The sequence below is a fragment of the Jaculus jaculus genome, chromosome 6 (assembly GCF_020740685.1).
Source record: "Jaculus jaculus isolate mJacJac1 chromosome 6, mJacJac1.mat.Y.cur, whole genome shotgun sequence".
Taxonomy (NCBI): Eukaryota; Metazoa; Chordata; class Mammalia; order Rodentia; family Dipodidae; genus Jaculus; species Jaculus jaculus.
The window spans coordinates 151,466,827-151,488,568 of NC_059107.1; the positions used below are offsets into that span (position 1 = coordinate 151,466,827).

At 48.7% G+C, this 21,742-nt stretch overlaps 1 protein-coding gene across 3 annotated transcripts in view; it reads right to left on the minus strand.

Moving 5' to 3' along the window:
* Large1 (LARGE xylosyl- and glucuronyltransferase 1) overlaps positions 1 to 21,742 on the minus strand; it is a 576,767-nt gene that overhangs the window by 394,005 nt on the left and 161,020 nt on the right. For all 3 annotated transcript variants that reach the window (XM_045152294.1, XM_045152293.1, XM_045152295.1), the window contains exon 2: positions 20,262 to 20,443. In XM_045152294.1, the coding sequence (XP_045008229.1) occupies positions 20,262 to 20,367 (106 nt within the window). In that variant the 5' untranslated portion in view covers positions 20,368 to 20,443. The remainder of the gene's footprint in view (positions 1 to 20,261; positions 20,444 to 21,742) is intronic.

The following is a 21,742-nucleotide window of genomic DNA, read 5'->3' on the forward strand; positions in this document are numbered from 1 at the left end:
TGACAAATATGGAAATCAGAGGCCAGTGCCGGTGTGCAGCAGCTGCTTAGTGAATTAGTGACTGCGGTCATAGTGGTTCCCCTTCTCTGCCCCTTCCAAGAGGCCAGCACACATTGGCAGCCCTGATGCCCCAAGCACTATATGTGTGTTTCTGTGCGGTTACTTATTTGCTTAGTCAATTACTTGTCACAACTATACATGAGCCAAGATTGAAACTCTACTAACACTGATGGTGACTGAATGTCTAGAGAGGCCATAGGGCCAGCATAACTAAGACTCCTGTAAGTTCAGACCCAGAAACCTGGTCCACCAAGGCAAGACCTCCCTCTCCTCTGTGATTGCATACTGTAAGAACCACAGCTAAAGCCACGCCATCACCAAAGCTCTATTTCCATTACATTGGCTTTTTTTCTTTAGGATGAGCTGGAAGTACGGTGTCTACTTCATGCTCGAATTGGAAAGTGGCACTCCATTCTTCTCCTTAAAGATATTGATTTATTTACTTACTAAAGATAAGGGGTGGGAGAGAGGAAGAATGGGTGTGCCAGGGCCTCCTTCCACTGCAAACAAACTCCAGATGCATGTGCCACTTTGTGCATCTGGCTTGGCTTGGGTCCTGGGGAATCAAGCCCAGGCCATCAGGTTTTGCAAGCAAGAACGTTTCACTGCTGGGCCATCTCTCCAGCCCTGGTACTCCTCTGTTCTTTATCTTCAGGTGACATCTGTTTTTCACACCTCCAAAGATGGCTGGCACTGGTTCTAGTTACCTCACCGTTGGGCATCACTGGGTTGTGCAGATTGGGTGTTCACTGTCAGATGTGTGTGTGTTTGTGTGTGTGTGTGTGTGTGTGTGTGCGTGCACGCGCAATGTGTCCTAAACCATATCCACAAGGCCTCTCTACAAGTACCCACAATTGGGGTTACAACTTGGAGCCATCCTTCATTCTTTCCTTCTTGCTTTGCCAATCCAAGCACCTCTAGATCTGAATGAAGGCTCTACCTCAAAGCCGATAGGCCTCCCGATAGCCACTTGGAGACTCCTCTTTATGGCCACTGCCACCCTCCAAGTTGAGGTCACCTCACTGACCACCTGGATGACTACATTAGCAACTCGGTTGGCAGCCTGGCCTAAATTCTTTGCCCATGATATGGTCTGAATATGAAATAATCCCCCACAGGCCCATTTGCTTACTCGGTGGTAGTAAGATCTGGCTGGCTAAGGTGGGTCACTGGGGGCAAGCCTTTGTGAGCCAACCCTGGCTCTGTTTTCCAGTTCCAACCCTGATCCCTGATCCGCCAACAGGTGTGCAGCTCAGCCGACTTCTCCTGCAGCCGTGTCTTCTGATCCATGAACGACTCTTCCCTCTGAAGCTGTGAGTCCACCTTAAGCTTTCCTCCCTTAAGTTGAGTATGTCAGGGAGTTCACCATAGCAACAAGAAAAGTAACTAATATACCTCTCAGAGAACATTCTTCTTCTACTTTTTCCAAGGTAGGTTCTCACTCTAGCTCAGGTTGATGTGGAATTCACTATGTCGTCTTAGGGTGGCCTCGAACTCACATGGGTGATCGTCCTGCCTCTGCCTCCTGAGTGCTGGGATTAAAGGCGTGCCCCACCATGTCCAACTAGAGATCATTCTGAACACGGAAGCCTCACTGGCCGTGACTGTTCCATCTGACCTCCACCTCTCTGAGACCGTCAGGGCCGTCATTACTCTACTGGGAAGATATGGAAACGTACTCTGTAGCTCACCACACAGATATCTGTTGAGCCTTGGAGACAGCTTAATACTTAAGATGATCGGTGCCCAGCATTCATTTCCTCTACAAGAAAGATCTCATGATTCTAGTTCGATTCAGAGCTGTTGCAGAGATCCATCAATAACGTGAGCTCACCCACTTATTGTCGGTGCCACTCCGAACAATTCAGTGCCCCAGTCTTCCCGCATCTTGTGCCTTTCCCAGAATGTCTCATTGGCAACAAGTCTAGCCTATGCATACCAATTAAGACTTTACTTCATAAAAATGTTCATTTATTTATTTACTTGATATAGAGTGAGAGAGAGAGAGAGAGAGAGAGAGAGAGAGAGAGAGGACACACTAGGGCATCCAGCTTCTGTAAACCAACTCCAGACATATGTGCCACCTTGTGCATCTGGCCCAAGACTTGACTTTTGTTTACTGGGGAACAGCTAAGTTCCAGAACAGGCTCCGTGGCACTTTCATTTGCGACGACAGATCTAAAGTCTTTCTTCCAGAAATGACTACATCAAAAGCCAAAGTAATAAAACCAGTTGCAGGCTGGAGGGATGGCTCAGAGGTTAAGGCGCTTGCCTGCAAAGCCAAAGGACTCTGGTTCGATTTCCCAGGACCTACATAACGCCAGATGCACAGAGTGATGCATGCGTCTGGAGTTCATTTGCAGTGTCCAGAGGTCCTGGTGTACCCATTCTTATTCTCTCTCTCTCTCCTCCTTTCTCTTAAATAAATAATTTTTTCATAAAATAAAAATAAATAAGACCAGTTGCATTAGCCTAACATGCGTCAGGTTATCTCTTGTTACACTCAGACCTCCAAATACATCTGTGAAGATGGTGCTGTTATTTTCACTCACACACGAGAAAGCCAAGAGAAGGTCAGAGACATGCTGATGGTCAGCCAGCGGGTGAGCAGCATGGGCAAGATTCTATCCGGGCTCTGGGGCAGCAAAACCTGTGGCCCCGCCCTTGCTGTGCTGATTCCCGGGAGGTAAATGCTCTCAGGATAAACAACTGCAGTGGGGGGTGCTCAGTGCCTGCAGTCACTGTCCGGTCTTCCCCTCCTCAGGGGTGTGTTGGCCCTGTCTGTCATCCAGAGCAGCACCACCAGATTCTCACAGGTATCCAGCACACCCCTCCTGGACTTTTTTTTTTTTAAATTTTATTTATTTATTTATTTGAGAGCGACAGACACAGAGAGAAAGACAGATAGAGGGAGAGAGAGAGAATGGGCGCACCAGGGCTTCCAGCCTCTGCAAACGAACTCCAGACGCGTGCGCCCCCTTGTGCATCTGGCTAACGTGGGACCTGGGGAACCGGGCCTCGAACCGGGGTCCTTAGGCTTCACAGGCAAGCGCTTAACCGCTAAGCCATCTCTCCAGCCCCCCTCCTGGACTTTTAAGACTCTGGCAGAAGGCTCTCTTCCCCTGTGTGGCACTTTTCTGACCTCGGGCCATGAAGCACTCCGCTAGGTCACTCTGTGTATTGTGTTTTCACAGTACCAATGGTACCCTGCTTCTTCTGGGCCTCTATGCCATCTGGACATCCTGGGACGGCGATGATGGCGACTCTGTCCCTTGCTGGCTGGCATGATTTATAGTACACCAGAGAAACCACACACAGGCGACGCCGCTGCACAAGAAGAGATGGAAGAGCAGGAGGGAGGCGGGGCAGTAAGAGGAAGACGCAGAGCTCACAGAGGGGAGAAATCCAGACTCTGAGCCAGGCAAGTGCAACACCCAGTCCTCCTCCTCATCCCCAAAGAGAGCGACACTAATGCTCACCCAAGACAGGCAGTATGAATTGCAGTACAAGGGCTTGGAATGGCACCTGTGACAACTCTCTGCGTGTGAACTTTTATCATCCTGTGCTAGGTGTGGGAAACAGGCGTTGTCTCTAAACCACAAAGAGCCAAGAGATTCCACCCAGAAAGGCATCGAGTGAGTGAAAAAACAAACAAACAAACAAAAAAAACATCTACACTATTCAAGGGTCTCTTTCTGATTATTACCTGCCAGCAAAACACCTGGAAAGTGAGACTGAGATTATCCAGGGCAAGTGTGAGATGGGAGGGAAAACAGACTCCTATCTATTTACCTGAGAGAGCAGGCTTAGCTATTAGGAGAGAGACCAGGAGAGTGAAATGCAAAAATATAAATATTCCCCAAGATCCTTACTTACCCATTCCTTAACGCCATTCATCTGTAAGTGTTTATCTAAAACATGAAATTAAGCTGTGGCTAAGATGATTGTGTCTCTCCAGACCTGTCACTTTTCCAGCTGCCTTGGAATCGGCTCCATTGCGTGCCCCAGAAATGCTGGTGCACACATGTACCCACAGGAATTTGGGGTCTGAAGAGTCTAGAAACCCAACTGTCCACTTTGTTTCAAAGGAGACACACATGGAATTCTGAGCAATGTCAATTACAGCCTGGCTCCTTGGAAGGGATAGGAGACAACATGTTATCTGAAGTCTTCCTTCATCAGCACATTTTCCATTGAGAAACCTGACCAAGTTCCCTCAATCTCTATGGGGGACAAAGCAGGAGGGAGCAATATTATGTAGGTCTAGAATCCTGCCCATTTAAAAAGCTAAGGAGGGATGGAGAGATGAATTAGTGGTTAAGGCGCTTGCCTGCAAAGCCAAAGAACCCAGGTTCGATTTCCCTACTACCCACGTAAGCCAGATCCACAAGGTGGCACATGAGTCAGGAGTTTGTTTGTAGTGGCTAGAGGCCCTAGTAAGCCCATTCTCTCTATCTTCATCTCTCTCTCTCTCTCAAATAAACAAATAAATAAATAAGTAAAGGAACCACAGACAGGCCATAGTAGACATGACTGCCCAGGTTCAATCTTAGCATTCTCACTGCCTAGTCCTCAAAACTGGTCAGATATTGAACTTGTCTGTCTTTCCACTTCTCCAGGTGCTAAAGGCAGATGTGAGTACCTATCTTATAGAGCAGCTTAGAGGAACATTAAGGACCTGAAGGACATGATGCTCTGTGTTCCATGAACAGCTGTTGAAGCCATTTTATTTTAAATCTCTGACACTCGGATATCTGTTGAGCATCTAATGTCATCCACTGCAGGCATGGGGTCCAAGACCAAGGACCCAGAGATGACTGAGGAGGGTGAGCACAGGCCACTCTGCATGTCAGTGCAGCTTCTCACAAGTTCAACCAGCCAGCAGGTGTTCAAGTGGGCAAACCTCATCTGACTTGAACACATATACAGATTTTATTTTCTCATCACAGTCCCTCAAAAAACTACAGCCAAACAACCACTTACAAAGCCTTTGCCTCATGTGACGTATTATCATAAACAATCCAGAGAAGACTTAAAGACTATGGTGGCATGGATGTGGGCGACAGTGAATACTAAGCCCTTTTGTATCACCAGATTTGGAAGGAGGCTGTGTGGAAAGCAATTCCCCACAGATACCCAGGGGCAACAGTGCCCGTGGCCTGAATGGGTAGAAGCAGAGTAAGTAGTAACAATGCCTGGATGAAGCCCGTGACCATTCCACCAAGGAAATGAGTTCAACGCAGAAGCAATTAACAAAACAGTGCAAAGTAAAAACACTGGCTGGTGATACCATGTGAGGATGCGGGCACGGAGGCTTGGGGATCAGAGGAGAGGTGTAGAGCTAGAATGAAGGGCAGGACAAACAGCAGACATTCAGTCAACTGCTACTTCCATGTGACATATAAGTCCAGATCCCCGGATAGAGAATGGGGGGAGGGGCACCATCAGCCACTCAAGAGGCTCCAATGAAAACAGGTCAAACTTCCCAAACTGGCCAGGAAACAAGAAATGACCTGAGGCACATATTCAAAAGCCAGGTGCTTGGATACGTCCTCGGAGCACTGGACATCCTGACTTTAGTTGGTAGCTACATAGTTAGTTGTTCTAGGTGCCCTGGGGGAGGTAGATGGGAGACATTAAATGTCCCTACAGCAACGCAGGAAGCTGAGATCCAGGCGATGCCCTTACAGGACGGGGAAGAATCCCTGGCTGCAGTTCCTCTCACCTTTGACCAGCACAAGAAGCCAGGCTGCAGAGGATGCAGCCTTCCCAGGCGGGAGAGAGGCCAGCGAAGAACACGGGCACAGGCTTCCAACCCCAGTTCCCCAGGCTCTGCCCAGACCGCCTGAGCTCATCCACTCCCTGGGCTCTTCTCTCCAACCACTAGCCACCCTCCAAGGGCACCGGGCACTGCCCGCCGCCTGCTCTTCCCTCCACCTAGATTGGATGCCCTCCTACTTCAACCCAGCTCTGCTTACATGCAGCCCCACAGCAAGGGCTGCAGTCCACCTTTGAAGCAGCATGGACCTTTTTGCTACGGCGTCACCACCTCACCTGCTTTCTCACCCCTTGGTGCTCTCACCGCCGCTCACGTGGTACGAATGAGACCATAACCCATCTCCCTTCATGAGCTCCATGAGAAGTGGGGGCATGGCCACGGGTCAAGAGTTCTAGTTCCGGTGCTGCGGCAGTGCCTGGGTACATTGAATGAATGAAGCCATGGGACAGCCACCTTCTCCTTGAGTGACCTCAACCGAAACTCAGCACCTTCCATCCCTAACAGTTGTTGGGAGGCTTCCTTCCACATCGACGGGAATGACCACACTCAAGGGTGCCCCGCAACCTGGCCAACCCATGCAGTGGGAAGGCTTCCTGACAGGGTGTCACATCACGTTTGGACACCCATCGCGGGCTGTGTTCCACTCAGGGAATTTCCAGGATCCCATGAAACGGGGCCTGGAGTGCCCTCTGCTGGAGCCACACGGCCAAAGACCCACACTGTGGACCCACACTGGCATCACCAGTGTTCTTTCCCCCAGCATAAGCTCGCCTTCCCATCTCCTCTCCTGACTTCCAGACAGTTTTCTTGAGACCTCGCAGACAAAGAAGCCTCTGAGCACAAAATAATGGGCACAAAACTCTCCTATTCTTTACTAAGCACGAGGGCCCCTTTGTACCCTGTCAAGTCAGTAGTAGCACCCTCAGTTTTGGAGGTGGCTATTTGAGCTAAGTGTCAGCCAAGGACATGCACGGCATTTCAAGGGAGGCGTAAGAATTAGATCCAAATGTGCTGACCCAGTCATGGCCGCATCAGACCGATCTATCATGGACGTGATTAAACTTCATGTCAGAGGACGACCCATTCCTCTTTGTTGTTTTGTAAAGTTCTCACACAGCTGGTCCTTTATGTGAAGTAATTTTCTCCCAACATAGCCGCTGGGCCCTCAGCTGGCTGAAGGGGTATTTCAGACCCAACTACAGTGTCTCAGTGTCTTCCCAACCCTGACACGTGCCCCCAAAGGGCATGCTGCTGCAAGTACCTGGAAACCTACCTGCGTGGACAGGTGTTGCAGGAACATTTGCCAGGGGAGACTCTTGCCCTCAGACAAGTCACCAAAGAATGGACGAAAGTATGATTACACTGAATTGCAACTTGATGAACCAGCGAGTTTAAAGGGTTTACTTACAGAGCAGGGGCGTTTGGGGGTTATTTTGCAGAAGCATGGAATACCCAGACTGCAGAGTCTTACCTCTCCTGGACGTTGACCTCCCCATAGCCGCATAGATGGAGTCCCCCTTCAGTTAATCTTCCTAACATTATTCACTAGCACCTCCTAAGAGCATGAGACCACTGCACCAGGCAGAACCACACAGAGCCTGTGCGGAGGCACAGGAGACCTTGTGCTGGGATCCTAGCCGGTGGTCCAGTGACCCTCTCCGGGCCCCTCCTTTGAAGGAAAGTCATCTGGCCCAACCTTGACCGTCTCTTGCAAGTAGTCACACTTGCTCTGGCGAAGACGGCGATGGCGGCTGAGCTGCGAGGGGCACGCTGCAAGAACAAGCATGATTGAAGGTGACAGCCAGCATTGGTTCTGTCTCTGCTGGGCACTAAATAAAACGGAGGTGGAAGCAGAAGGGAGTCACTGGTGACACAGACAGGAAGGTGGCTGCAATTAGCCATACTGAGGCTGCGGCTTGGGGAGAAGCCAGGCCGAAAGGGGCCTGTCTCCTCAGATGTAAAATAAGGCTTGCCAAAGCAGGTGGCTGAGCTTGGTATCCCTCTTGGGACATTTTCCTGCAATCCAGACAAACAAAGGAAGGGGAGAGACAAAGGAGGGCCCATGGAACGCCCACTGTCGCACAGCTGGCTTAGGCTCCTGCATCCCAACTGCATGGGACACCAGCACATTCCCTTTCAGTAGAGCAGAAATCACAATGCAGGGATGAGTGCCTTGCTTATTGTCACTCTGTGATGTAAGTGGTGTCACAGATTCAAACTCGGGTCTGGCTATCCTGGGACATGTTCACCTCGACCATTTCTATTGCCTCAGTGTCGTTTGCAGAGGTCTTAACTGCTTAGAGTGTAGACCTGCCTGGACGATTCTGAGCATCCCTTCTGCTCTGAATTGCATGAGTCCATGGCAGAGGCAAAATGCAAATTGCATTAAGGAGGACTAATTGAATTTTCTGCTTCTGTTGGCTTATAATAATCCTGCTAGCCACAGAACACTGTTTGCCTTCTCACCCAAAATAGCCCTTTATCACATGTCTCAAGGTGCCTTGTCCTTGTCTGAAACTTGAGTCTCCTGACTTTGAAATGACATCTCCCACTTGCTCCTGTCTTCAAGCTCCTGGAAGACGTCACTGTGCGGTGCCCGTGTCAGACAAGGCCAGTCTCCTTTCCTTACGAGCTGGGTGGCCTTGGTCCGATAGATAACGGCCCTGAGCCTCTGTGTCCTCGTGTACAAAGGTGTGAAATTGTGTGGGGAATGGGTCTCATAGCGTATCTTGTACCTGTAGCCTAGCCCCGAGCAGACAGTAAGCCCGAAGATTCTAACTCAGAGACCGACTGCGCCAGGCAAGGTCCACAAGGCATAAGCAGATGCCAGCTGGGCTTTCACCTCACTTCTGCTCTACGTAAAACAAGAGTGTGGGCACGATGTGGGAATTGGCAAGGAAGCTGAGAGGGTCACAAATGGGAGTATCCAAGTGAGACAGTTTAGGGGGGACAGGTCCCCAAAGTGAACAGCTTTCCTCTTGACCAAATGCAAGAATTGTCCTTGAGCCTACAAGGGAAAATCTAGGACATCATACCTTACAACAGGTCAGAACTCTCACAAGTCTGGCCTTTCTTCATCTCTGCCCCCTTAGGAAGTCCTTCCACTCCCTTCTGAGAAGTCCCTTCCTAAAGAATTAAGATTTCTGGAAAGAATGCCCTTTTCCAGAAATCCTGATCCCAGATACCCGCTGCCAGGATGGGACTGATGGTCCAGCTGCCCATCAAGGGGACTCACATCAAAAGCTCCAAGCTGAGTCTTGGGTTGGACTTCTCAAACCCTCTCTCACCTCCTTGGGCAAGAGTTATGTCTCTTCCTTCCCTCAAGCGCCCTTTCTCTTAAATGTCTCTCTCCTGAAGCTCTGAGCTATCGTGAGATCTTTCTGAATCTTATCCTCTAGTTTGTGGATTTCATTCATGGAATTCATGAGCATAAGCACCAAGCAGCAGAGAGACAGAGGAGGAATGTGAGGTGTCCTCCTCTATTGTGTTTCTGCCTTATTTGCACTGGACCTAGTGCTCCCTGTTGTTTTTCTGAGATTGGCTGACGAGAGATCCTCAGTGACATTCCTTGTCTCTGCCCTTCTCCGGGTGTGTAGGTTTGCATAGCCACGCCTAGCTTTGTACGTGAGTAAAACGTTAGGCAAGCTTTCCCGCTTGTACACCTCTTTTCCACACTGAGCCATCTCCCTGGAACCTCATCTTTGACAGTAAGAATTTACTTTCTTTTCTTGGCATAAGGATTTTATGCATATTTATATGATTTATATGATTATACTTACATGATATTTATTGTCTAGTACAGATGGTCACGTTCATTTACCTAATGTGCCCTGGCATTGATGCTTGGTGATAATATTGTTCCAATGCTAGTGGGTATGAATTCATTGTTAAAGTTCTGGTAGGAATAGTCTCACTTCAAATTGATGAAAACACTTACTCAGAAACAGGGTTTTAGGAACAAATTTCACATCTTAAAGCCACTACTATGATCAAATACTCATAATATGATGGTAAGGTATTTCAAGAAGAAAAAAAAAAGGACATGAGGTTAAAACAGAACTGTTAAACATTAATCCCAAAAGAAAAGTTCCACACTTAAAAAGCATTTGAATTTCAAAGTTAAATAGTAACACAGATTCATAAATCCCAAAGGTTAATGTTTTTTTCATCTTAAAGAATGCAAAACCTACAAATGCACTTAAATTCAAGTACCTACTTAACTACCTATCTACAATTGCAGATTTTTGTAAAAAGCTCTTTTATGAGAGAGAGAGAGGGAATTGATGTGCCAGGACCTCCTGCCACTGCAATCAAACTCGAGACATTTGTGCAACCTTGAGCACTTGCATGACCTTGTGCATCTGTCTTACATGGGACCTGGAGAGTCAGTATGGATCCCAGGCTATCTTCCCGGTTCCCACATTATGTCATCTAAAGGAATATATTCAAAATCTGCAAATGGGGCTGAAGAGATGGCTTAGCAGTCAAGACACTTGTCTGCAAAGCCTAAGGACCCATGTTCAACTCCCCAGATAGCCTACGTAGGCCAGATGCACAAGGTGACGCATGCACAAGGTCGGACATGAGTACAAGGTGTTCAATTACAGTGGCTGCAGGAGCTGGTGTGCCAATTCTTTCTCTATGTCACTCTTAAAGAAGGCCAGTCTGTTGGGCATGGAAGGAAGGAAGGAAGGGAGGAAGGGAGGGAGGGAGGGAGGGAGGGAGGGAGGGAGGGAGGGAGGGAGGGAGGGAGGAAAAGAAAGGAAGGAAGGGAGGAGGAAAGAAAGAAAGGAAGGAAGGAAGGGAGGGAGGGAGGGAGGAAGGAAGGAAGGAAGGAAGGAAGGAAGGAAGGAAGGAAGGAAGGAAGGAAGGAAGGGAGTGAGTGAGGGAGGAAAAGAAAGGAAGGAAGGGAGGAGGAAAGAAAGAAAGAAAGAAAGAAAGGAAGGAAGGAAGGAAGGAAGGAAGGAAGGAAGGAAGGGGCATACATAGGAATGGGAACAAGACAAAATACTTGGAAAATCATCGCAAAGTGACACCACCCTGGTTTAATTGTCACTCAGAGGGGACATGAATGATGTCTAGCATTCATTCCTGTTTCCCCCAGGAAGCAGTATGTGAATTGGTAATGGCTACTTTAATCCTAGCCTGGTTTGACTTCATGTAATTAGAACTGCACAGGGTTTACTAGCTTGTGTTGCTTTTCTTCAGTCAGCCCTGTGAGCACCGCCTCATTTTCATGACTCCATTGTACTTCACCATGTAAGCATGATACTAGCTGCACACTTTGTCACATGTGGCAGGCTCTGATTTGCTGCTCCCATAAAGGATGTGGACACGCCGTGGACATACTACCACACGGCTTTGTGCACTGGTGCATGCACTGCTCCGGGGAGTACTATCTGATGGGTCATGGGGTATATAACCCAACCGTGTTCCAAAGTAGTTACACCAGGACTACTGTTTACTTATAATTAATAGACCTTTGCAACCACCCATATCTGAATAAAACCATCTCTCTCCTCTCAGCAGATTAGTATCTGAAATCAAAATAAATGAAATTACCTTCAAATGGTGGACTCCCAAAGAACAGAAATTAAGGACTTTTCAGAACACCTTGACTCATCATTGGATGCCAATTAGACACAAATTTATAATAACAAATTTAATAACCCATATAAAAGCATCTAATGCTCCTTGGGAAAAACATAAATTATGTCATTCATTCATATGACAAGTTAAGGAACCCAAAACTTTAGGAAAACATCTAGAACCCTTTGAAGGAACTGGAAGGAAAAGCATCCCTTTGTGATGTATGGAAAGGACAGGCGGATGGTGAGTTCATGAAGAGACCACCCCCATCCCAACCCTGCCAGATCCCACACCCTAACCGCAGCACCCAGGGACCTGTTGTCTTACCAAAGGAACCCTGCAGGCACAAGCCAACCAAAGATGTAGAGATGAACCAGTTACACCTGAACACACTGGTGGTCCCAACACAATGGGGAAGATGCTTAGAATGTCATAACAAACAGGAGATTGGCCTGTTTGGAGAGATGTTGTAGACAGAGCAGAGCTCTGAGTGGGAGATGAGCAACCATGACCTGAACGTGGCACTGTGCTGCCCTTGCAGGTGAGGAAGGAGGTAGCCAATGGCAGTGAGCACCCCAGAAGTTACAAAGCGCAGGAGGCCGGGCATGGTGGCGCACACCTTTAATCCCAGCACTGGGGAGGCAGAGGTAGGAGGATTGCCATGAGTTCGAGGTCACCCTGAGACTCCATAGTGAATTCCAGGTTAGCCTGCGCTAGATTGAGATCCCACCTCTAAAGACCAAACAAATAAATTAATTAAAATAAAATAAAAAAGTGCAGGAGATGGCTTCTTCTCTGGAGCTTCCAGAATACACTGAGCCCTGCCTGCTGAGGGGGGGAAAAAAAAAACTTGGACTTTTGGTTTCTAGACAATAATTGTGGGTTTTCGTGAAGATACTAAAATTGTAGTGATTTGTAGAGCGGCCACAGGATTCAACACAGCAGCCCCTGGATCAGAAAGGCCACGCCGGGAGCTGAGCATGGTGCTGAATCCTGCACAGAGCATGCTTTCTCCTACTACGCATGCGTGCACGGATGCAGGCTCGGATGTAAGGCCTTTTCCATCTTCACTCAGCCCTTCTCGCACACGGAAGCTATAACTTTTATAGTCTTAGGGCTGTAAAAGCTAGCATGCCTTTCTTCACAATTTCTCCTTTACAGTTTTGTGGGTAGAAGATCCATTCCCACTGCAGTTATGAGCAGTGTCAGCATTCCATATCTTTCTTTCCTTAGGAGGAACGCCTACCCGCTTCACTTCAAGTTCTTCTTAGGCCTCAGAAATCAGCAGCATCACAGCTCCTCGTTTGGGGATTGTTATTATGTGACATAAGTGTCACCTGAACATGGTCTCTGCGAGGTTGCGCTGCCCGAGGCTACAAAAGTGACCACGGAGTGGATAGTGCATACAGTATGGACACACTGGACAGAAGGACACACTTCCTGAGACAGTGGGACAGAGCGGGCAGTGCAGGTTGACATCACGACATGCAGAACAGCACACACTTAAAAACGCAGTGTTTATTTCTAGAAGTCCTACTGTTAAGTGGTTGATGGGGAATAACTGAACGAGGCAGGGACTGAGGGTGACGGTAACTGGTTTTCCCAATTCCTGTAGGGTCTGAGACTCTTCCAGAAGATCTAGCAAAAAGATATATGGGCCTTGTCTTCCCCACTGCAGGAAGGCCACTGTTATTTTAAGACTGAACACTGGGTATAAGGAAGAGGCTTTCTCAGCAACCATCTTGCAATGAACAAAACCGTGAGAGACTCCACTGACCAGGCATAGACAACTTATGAGATCCTTTCTTAGCCTGAACAGCCGCAGGAACCTGCAGCCCCACTATGTATGTTATGGCCTGGGACTGTTCACGGCCACCCACTCTCATCATCATATTTTTTATAAAGATTTTTCCTCAAGCTTGGTGCTAATAGCTATCATGTGTTGACTAGAAAAGCATTTTTGATCCATTAAAAAAAATCAATAAAGCTTTTATACTATACTTTCTGTTTTATTTTGCATTTAGCATCTTGTATTCATATACCCCATAATATCCCTAAGAAGTGATTCATTTGTACCATTAGCAGGATGACTAAAATGGGCTTTGCTGCCATCAAAGCTGCCACACAGACCAGCCCCCAAGGGATACTGAAGCCTCAGAAATTATTCACTGGGACCTTCTGCAGAGTTTCCAAACCTTCTGGCACAATCTCTGGGCTGAGTGATGAAGGCAGCCTGTATGAAGCTGGGCAGGCAGACAGGCAGTCACTTCCGGGCAGCCCCTCCAAATACACTCCATCGAGCCTGTCTCACGGATCATGTGCTTTAACTTAAAAACTCTGGCTCTCATCCCAACTCTGTAACATGGTCAGATGTCAGGACCCCTTTGCTTTCTGTTGAAATTCATGGAGACGACTGTCAGGCACACATTCATTTCTGGGGGGGGGGGGGTTTGCTGCAATACCAAGGGAATGCGTGGTGAACTGGGGCTTTAAGAGTGACGGGACAAGGGAGCAGCTGCATCAGCTGAGGAATTCACGTCCTCCACATGCCCATGCACTGGCTCCAAATGGCCTGCACTTGGCATGCTCTGAAGACGTTTGCTTTCAAGTAACACCCACACCCTCTCTGGCCATGGCAAGGGTCCGTTTCTCACTGATCAGAAATTGTCACAGGGCAACACAGTCAACTAGCTTTAAAGTCACCATATTTCACATGCTGACAGCTCAGTAAGAGCTGAATACCTGCCCCTGAAAGGAAAAAAAAAAAAAAATCAGTCTGGAGAGATTGCTTAGTGGTTAAGGCCTCAAGGTGATACATATGTGTGGAGTTTGCCTGCAGCAGCTGGAGGCCCCAGAGTACCCATTCTCTCCATTTATTTTCTCTCTCTCTCTCTCTGTGTGTGCGTGTGTGTGTGTGTGTGTGTGTGTGTGTGTGTCTCCCTCTTTCCCCATCAAATAAATAAATAATAAATAAAAATTAAGTTTAAAACAAAACCCACCTTCTACAGATAAAGTCTCCCAAGCCCATGTAAAAAAAAAAAAAAAAAAAAAAAAAAAAAGGAGCATCTGTAACAAGAACAAGGTGACCTAAAGTCAAATGGAGGCATGCTGGGGCAGACCTGTTCAAGTGCACGGGTAACAGTATGAGCAAACAGAAGGAGAGGCTGCGGAGCTGACCCTAGGGTATCTGAATCATAGAAGTTCACAACATCAGGAATCTGAGCTACCAGGGGCTCCTGCTTCCCTCGAGCAGGAGGTTAGACACTCTACAGGGAGTGAGGTGTAGTGGTACATGCCTGTAATCCTAGCATCTGAGAGGCTGAGGCAGGAATATCAGAGTACAAGGTCATCCTTGCCTACATACTGAATTTGAGGACTGTTTGAGCTACATAAGACTTTGCCAAAAGAAAAAGAAAGAAAGAAAGGAAGGAAGGAAGGAAAGAAGGAAGGAAGGAAGGGAGGAAGGGAGGGAGGGAGGGAGGGAGGGAGGGAGAGAGGGAGGGAGGGAGGGAGGGAGGGAGGGAGGAATGGAGTGAGAGAGAGAGAGAGGAAGGGAGGAAGGAGGGAGACCTACAAGCGATGTGTAGAGGGAAGAACTCTCCCCAGTCAAAAGGACCCATTTAGTATATTTGATGGTTTGACAGGTTAGGTGTTGAGAGCATAAAGAAGAGGCAAACAGGTTCCTCAGTGCAAGAAACGGCTACACACAGATGGGTTGAATGGCCTCAGGCAGCAGGTAGCGTTTGACACGTTCTCATCACCACAGTCTCCATGTGGGACCAAACACTGGGGAGAGATGACATCACATGAGGACACTGGAGGTATTGGCTAGGGAAGGCCGTAGGGAAAGATCTATGTACAGGGGTAGAAGAAAGAAAAAATAAAAGGAACTTAAGAAGTGAGAGAGTCGTTTTCTCAGGTGACGGAGCAGTGGACCCGGGGGAAGGCAGAAGGTAGGTTGCTGAGGAAAGTGGAGGAGATCGTAAGAGTCAGGGGAAGGAAGGAGTCCCAAGCTGTTCATGGCGTAATGGTGACAGCTGCCCACCTGGAGCCAGGGGAAGGCATATTTTGTCACTCGCTCATTCACTCCAGGAAACATGGAACTTAGCTGGGCTGCAGGCACAGACATGGGTGCTAGAGGCCAGGGAGAAAGAGAACAGCCTGCTTCCTGTGGTGCAAGGATGCCCACCATGAAGGTGATAATGACAAGAAGGAAAGGGAAAGCAGAGGGAGCTAGAAGACCACCCAGCACGGGTCACATTTATGCTGAGACCCAGAGATCTTAATCAGCAGAGCTGAGCGAGGGAACAGAGTGAGAGGGCCACCCAGAGTTGATGGGTTACATGTCGAGACCATAAAGAGTTAGCCCATGGAGGGGAGGAACCGAAGCCACAGGGTGAAGTGCAGGCCAGACTCTGAAGAACTCCAGGGTGGCCAGGCAGAGGGTGGGACGCCACATGGGAGACACAGGGACAAGGATCGGAGTGGTGCTAGGGTGTGACCCTGGCCACTGGAGCAGAGGAGACAGAGGTCTTAAAGGAAGAATGGCAGCAGAGGTGGCAGACAGGGAACGCAGGAACAGCTGCAGAAGTCCAAGCCCAGGGGCAGGATTGGGGGGTTGGCACCTGAGGGGTGGAGGTAATAGAAGAGGTAGAGGAGGAGAACTACCCAAAGGGCACAGCTGGAAGGGCAAAGCTAGGGATGTGGGTGATGCCCAGTGGCAGAGTGGGGGAGGAAGCAAGGTGCACTGGGAAAAAGGGGAAGTGAGGAGGAACTCGGGGATTAAAATAACAAGGAAGCCAGGCATGGTGGCGCATGCCTTTAATCCCAGCGCTCAGGAGGCAGAGGTAGGAGGATCATCATGAGTTCCAGGCCAGCAAGAGACTATACGGTTAACTTCAGGCCAGCCTGAGCTAGAGACCCTACCTCAAAAATCAAAAATAAATAAATAAAATAACAAGGAAAACACCGCCCCCCAACACCAGTTAGCACCCTGTTCTCATGGTCAGTCAGCCTTCTACAAATGGCTCCAAGAATGCTTCTCAGGCAGAGAGCTCTGTGCCCTGTGATCTAAAGATCAGAACAGAAGCGCGTTTTCCTCACAACCCTCACTGCCTGTTTCCCATAAAGTGCATGAACTGAGCCTGGTTCCACACAACAACACAAACGCCAAAAGTCCAATCCCCTTTTCCATTTATATCTGCTGCTAGTTGGAGAAAATTCTACTTGGCCCCAAGTAACTCACACTTGCCAACTTGGTTTAATCAACTTGTATGTGGATCGTTAGCACCTTAGTTCACATGGAGGGAGTCTAAGGCTGAGGAAGGCTGTGCCCTGAGAACCGGGCGATGCTGACTGGCCTGACTTTAGAGCCCATGGTGCTGACCCGGTCCAGTGCTTGCACCTCATCAAACTGTGAGACGCTAGCACTGAGGGCGTTGACAGCTCAGAGGAAATTCGGGGACCTGCTCTCGGGAGACCCGTTAATGAACTCAGGTACCTGCTCAGTCCATTATTTATGATGCCGCCTACCGCGAAACCAAAGACTCAAGGGTGTCAATGTACAGAAGGTAGCATTGTGAGGTTTAACTACTGAGGGGAGAGTGGTTCTGCAGACACTCCTAGAAGGGCACGGGGGTGCGCAGCAACTGGGAGGGTGCGTCACAGGAGGACGGCCTTTTGTGTCCTAGTAGACACTTGGCCTCCTGTGGAGTGTCCAGTTCTCTGAGCTGGGTTAAGCAGGTCATCCTGCCCAGTTGCCAGTTTTACCTCACCCACCCCCTCCCAGGACACTGGGCTTCTGCTTGGGTGTCTCTCACAGGGGGCACTGCACACTCTCTTGGGCGGCTCCCTTTAACAGTGTTCCTTATTAGGCACTCCTCACCTTTCTTCTGGCCATGTTCCTGCCTAAAGTCAAGGGCCATCAGAGCTGTCCTCACTTTGTGTCCCAGTGACAACCCTCTGACTGACTGTTGCCCTCTGGGCCTCTGGGCCTCTGGGCCTCTGGGCCTCCAGGGTGAACGTCCTCAAGGTCCTTCACTATTCCATATGTGGCCACACATTCACCTGTCTTTGTAAGCCCACTGACTTCCCTAAGCCACCCTTATAGTGTGTACAGCCCAGAAATAAGTGCTAGGAACTAGTCAGTGCCTGGCAAGAGAAACCCTTAGCCTTTATCATGCTATAACCAGGCCACGCTTCCCTAAAGTAACAGCTCATGGCATGATCCCCAGGGTAGAATCTTATTTCTCTTAAGGATTATGCTGGTGGGTATGGCACTCATGTCCAGTCCAAGAGTGCTGATTTGTACGTCATCTTGATCCATGCATTTCCCATCATCTCCCAGTTACAATGGCGGTGTCACTCAATGAATGACCTCAGGCACTCCTTTAGCTATGGCTGGACCTGTTATAGCATGATGCTTCCGAGATGTTTCAAGATATAACCAAGTCTTAAACACAGCTACGAGGAGATCTCACAACCCAGATTGATCTCTTGTCCCTACATTTTAGGAAGCCATGCCATCTGTCACTGGAGACTGCTCTCTCTCAACTGCACTCCATATCTCAGGGCTCAGAAGAGTGTCAGGTTCCTCTCCAGCCTCTCCCAACCACAAAGATTGGTTTCAGAATGAGTAGCCACAGGGAACCCAATGGGAAGCAATACTGGGGAATTACAGATAATCATAAGACACTTTTTTACTGAGCCTGATGAGGAGAAAATACCAGCTCTGAACTCTCTATGTAGAAAAAGCCACAAGGCAGAGACAAGCATGTGTGTTTGTGTATTTGTGTGTGTGTGTGTGTGTGTGTGTGTGTGTGTGTCCCTATCTGAAGCCCCTATCTCCACAGTGTTGGAGTCAGAGTCAAACCTTCACCTCTTGAACTGGGCTTGAAGCTTGCCTCCATCCTGACTGGCTTGGCAACCTTGCACAAAATGGAAAAGTTTATGGGCCATGTACTTCTCGGGTATTAACTGTACCAGTCACATAGGCCACTGTAGAGAAAGTCCGTACGCTGGCACGAGGCAATCACAACCCCGTAGTCAGCTATGCCACGTGTATCACTGTATCAGCAGGATGCCGTCTCTGTTACCGTTAGGCTGTTACGCAGCAGGTGAGTACGTGGCTGGAAGCCTTCCTGCGTTCTCTCCTGTTACGTGTGTGCTTGCTTTAGCCCTCTCTCCCATCCCCCTTCCACTGAACCCCTTCCCCTTCCCAAGCAGTTAGTCCCTCTTCTATTTTGAAGTGCTTTTCCCCTCTTCCATCAGACATGACAGAACGCCGAGAGAGCCAGTACTGCGCAGTGCTTATGCAGTTACAGGTCTGCTGGGCTCATGCACGGAAAGTAGCACTCCAATGTGCCCCACCCCGCCGTCTGACTCACAGATTCGTTCTGCCACCTCTTCTGCCTGCTATTTTTTTTTGTTTGTTTGTTTATTTTCTTTGAGACAGGGTCTCATTATGGAGCCCAGGCTGGCCCAGAACTCACAATCCTCCAGCCCCAACCTTCTGAGTACTGGGATTATAGATGCGGCCACCACTCCTGGACATGTTTTCACATCTAGAAATGAATTAGCTCTGGGAGCCTTTGACTTCTTTGACTCCCAAAGACTCCTTGCCCATCATCTCAGGGGAGAATGCCTCCTTCCGTCTTGGCCAGGACTGGCAGTGGCACCCATTCCATCTGCAGTAAGCCACACAAGGCCAGCACTCAAGCCACTCTATATAATGTAACTGCTTAGAAGGAGGCTCTGACCAGTCCAGGGAGGCAGCCAAGGGACAAGGACGATGACAGGGGGGTGACGCTGGGCTCTAGCCCTGGACCGAGAAGCAGGACACTCCCCGTCCCCTTGCACTACAAGAGCATAGTTCCCCCATGTTTACATGCAGCCTAGCTAACCCAGAAATCTCAGAAAGTGAAGTGGCAATTCCTAATTAAAAGGTAGCCTTGGGCTGTCAATGAAATTATGCATCAAGGAAATGTTTAAAGCCCAGTAGTGACTTCCTTGAAACATAGTTCGTGTGAGCTTTTTTCCCCCCTCATACAAGTGTGGGGATGAATTAAAGAAAAGTGCACATTTCTACATGGCCATCCCTTCCCTCCCTGAGGTGGGGACGCCATCTCTGATATAGGCACTGCACCATATTGAAGTTGCTGGCTGGAAAAATGGCAAGTCTTGAATTTCCTTCTCATGGGAAGTGGCAGGAATGATCATCTGTGTTTATTTGTTTGGGGGGTGGGAGATTCCTTTGCTATATCCCCAAGCTCTCCTGACAGTATGACAGATCACCTTTTGTCTCCAGCTGGGGCCTGAGAGCTCCCACGAACCTTTCCCCTAGATCACCACTTTCTCTCTCACAGTGCACATCACCACAACACATGGAGATCCCAGGAGACAGCGAATGTCCAGATCTGTTATCACTGTATTTTCAGCACTAGATTTAATAGGAACGTCGAGCAACAAGAAAATGTTGTGTGTGCGAACAAACGAACACATGGATGGATGGATGAAGCACTGAGCTCCAGAAAGGGCTAAACAATCCACCAAGGCTCAACCCTCGCCCTCCTGCAGACCCTGGGGCCCACGGGACACGACAGGCTTTGGTGTTTGGCATACCCACGACCCTGCCACTGCTGCAAGCTATAACTACTTTATTCCTGTGCCTTGACGACATCATCCAACTACCTGTGGCACCCCTGAAGTCACTCCTCCTGACTAGGCACCAATGGCCGGATGCTGTGCCTTATGAACATTTGCAACCTGATGGCCTGAAGCTCTTTCTAAAATCCTGTGACTGCCAACATTCTCTTGCTTGGGTTCGCACTCTTACCTTCGAAGCTCCCAGCAAACAAGTAGATCCAGGTGATGGCTGGGATGCAGAGCAGAGTCAAAGAGGCAGCCAGGAATTTCCGCCTCCCTCGGCAGATTCCCAGCATCCTCTCAGAAGTGGCAAACTCTAATTCCAGCGCCGTGTCCAGAGCATGAAGTCCTCAACCTCCCTCATAATACTTTCTGGAAGGAAAAGCAGAGAAGAAATGCTGAGAATTCAGCATGGCAAACAGATGGATGCATCGTGCAAGAAAGCATCATCTCAGAGATCCTGGAAGTAGATTCCCTGGCATATGGCTGCTTGTGCACTTTTCATCACAAAAGATGACAGTGACTGCAGTCTTCCAGTCTATCAAAACTGAGGGGCTGGAGCGATGGCTTAGTGGTTAAGGCCCTTGCTGGCAAAGACGAAAAATCCAGGTTCAATTCCCCAGCACTCACATAAAGCCGGATGCACAAGATGGTGCATGTGCATGTGTCTGGAGTTCATTTTACAGTGGGAAAAGTCCTATCGTGTCCGTTCTCTCCCCCCCCCCCCTCTCTCTCTCTCTCTCCCTCTCTCTCTCTCTCTCTCTCTTTCTCTCTCTGCCTCTTCCTCTTCCTCTCTCCCTGTTTCTCTCAAATAAATAAATAAAGTCTTTTTTTTAAAAAAAAAACTGGGAACAGTTAAAAATGGTGATATCTACAAGAGGCCTCTCTCAAATACATGTGTGCATGTACACACACACACACACACACACACACACACACACACACTACACCTAAAATATCACAGTGTTAGCACCTGTGATGTACCACATACTGACAAGATGCTCTGTTTTCAAAACTAGACCATAGGTTGACTTCCAAGAATGCAGTGTCATGAGAGATATTACTTACAAAACCTCCGCCGGATCCCCATAAAGTGACAACTGAGGTCATGGGAGCCAGTGGGGAAGAGAGGACAGAGGTGCCGCCTGACGTTGGTCACGTCACAGAAGGTGCCCAGGTCCCAGGGGAAGGTGGCTATGAAAGGCACCTTAAATAGAATGAAGAGGCCATGCAGTGAAGAGGAGCACATCACCTGGATGATACTGGACAGATCATAGCTGAGAACCTAAAAATGACTTCACGGGGACAATGGTCATAGCTCCCACCTTCACTACTGAGAGGTAGATTCGGAAATGTATGGAGATGATGAAGATGTGGAAAGAATGAACAGGAACTAACAGATCACCTAAGGCCAGCCAGGAGAGGGACCGATGGTCTCCAGGAAATGTGCTGTGATGTCTTAAAAGAAGACAGAGAGAACTCTTCACAGGGATGGAGCAGGGAGCTTATGAGCTTCCACGTGAACATGTGGCAAGGAAATCAGGTAGCTTGTAGATGAGCTTAGAAACAACAGACCATGTGCTCTCCTCTCCACTTCCTCAACTCAGATGTCAGATGGCTACAGATAGAGGGAAAGATGCATGGATGCCCAGCAGGGAAGGACCAACCACT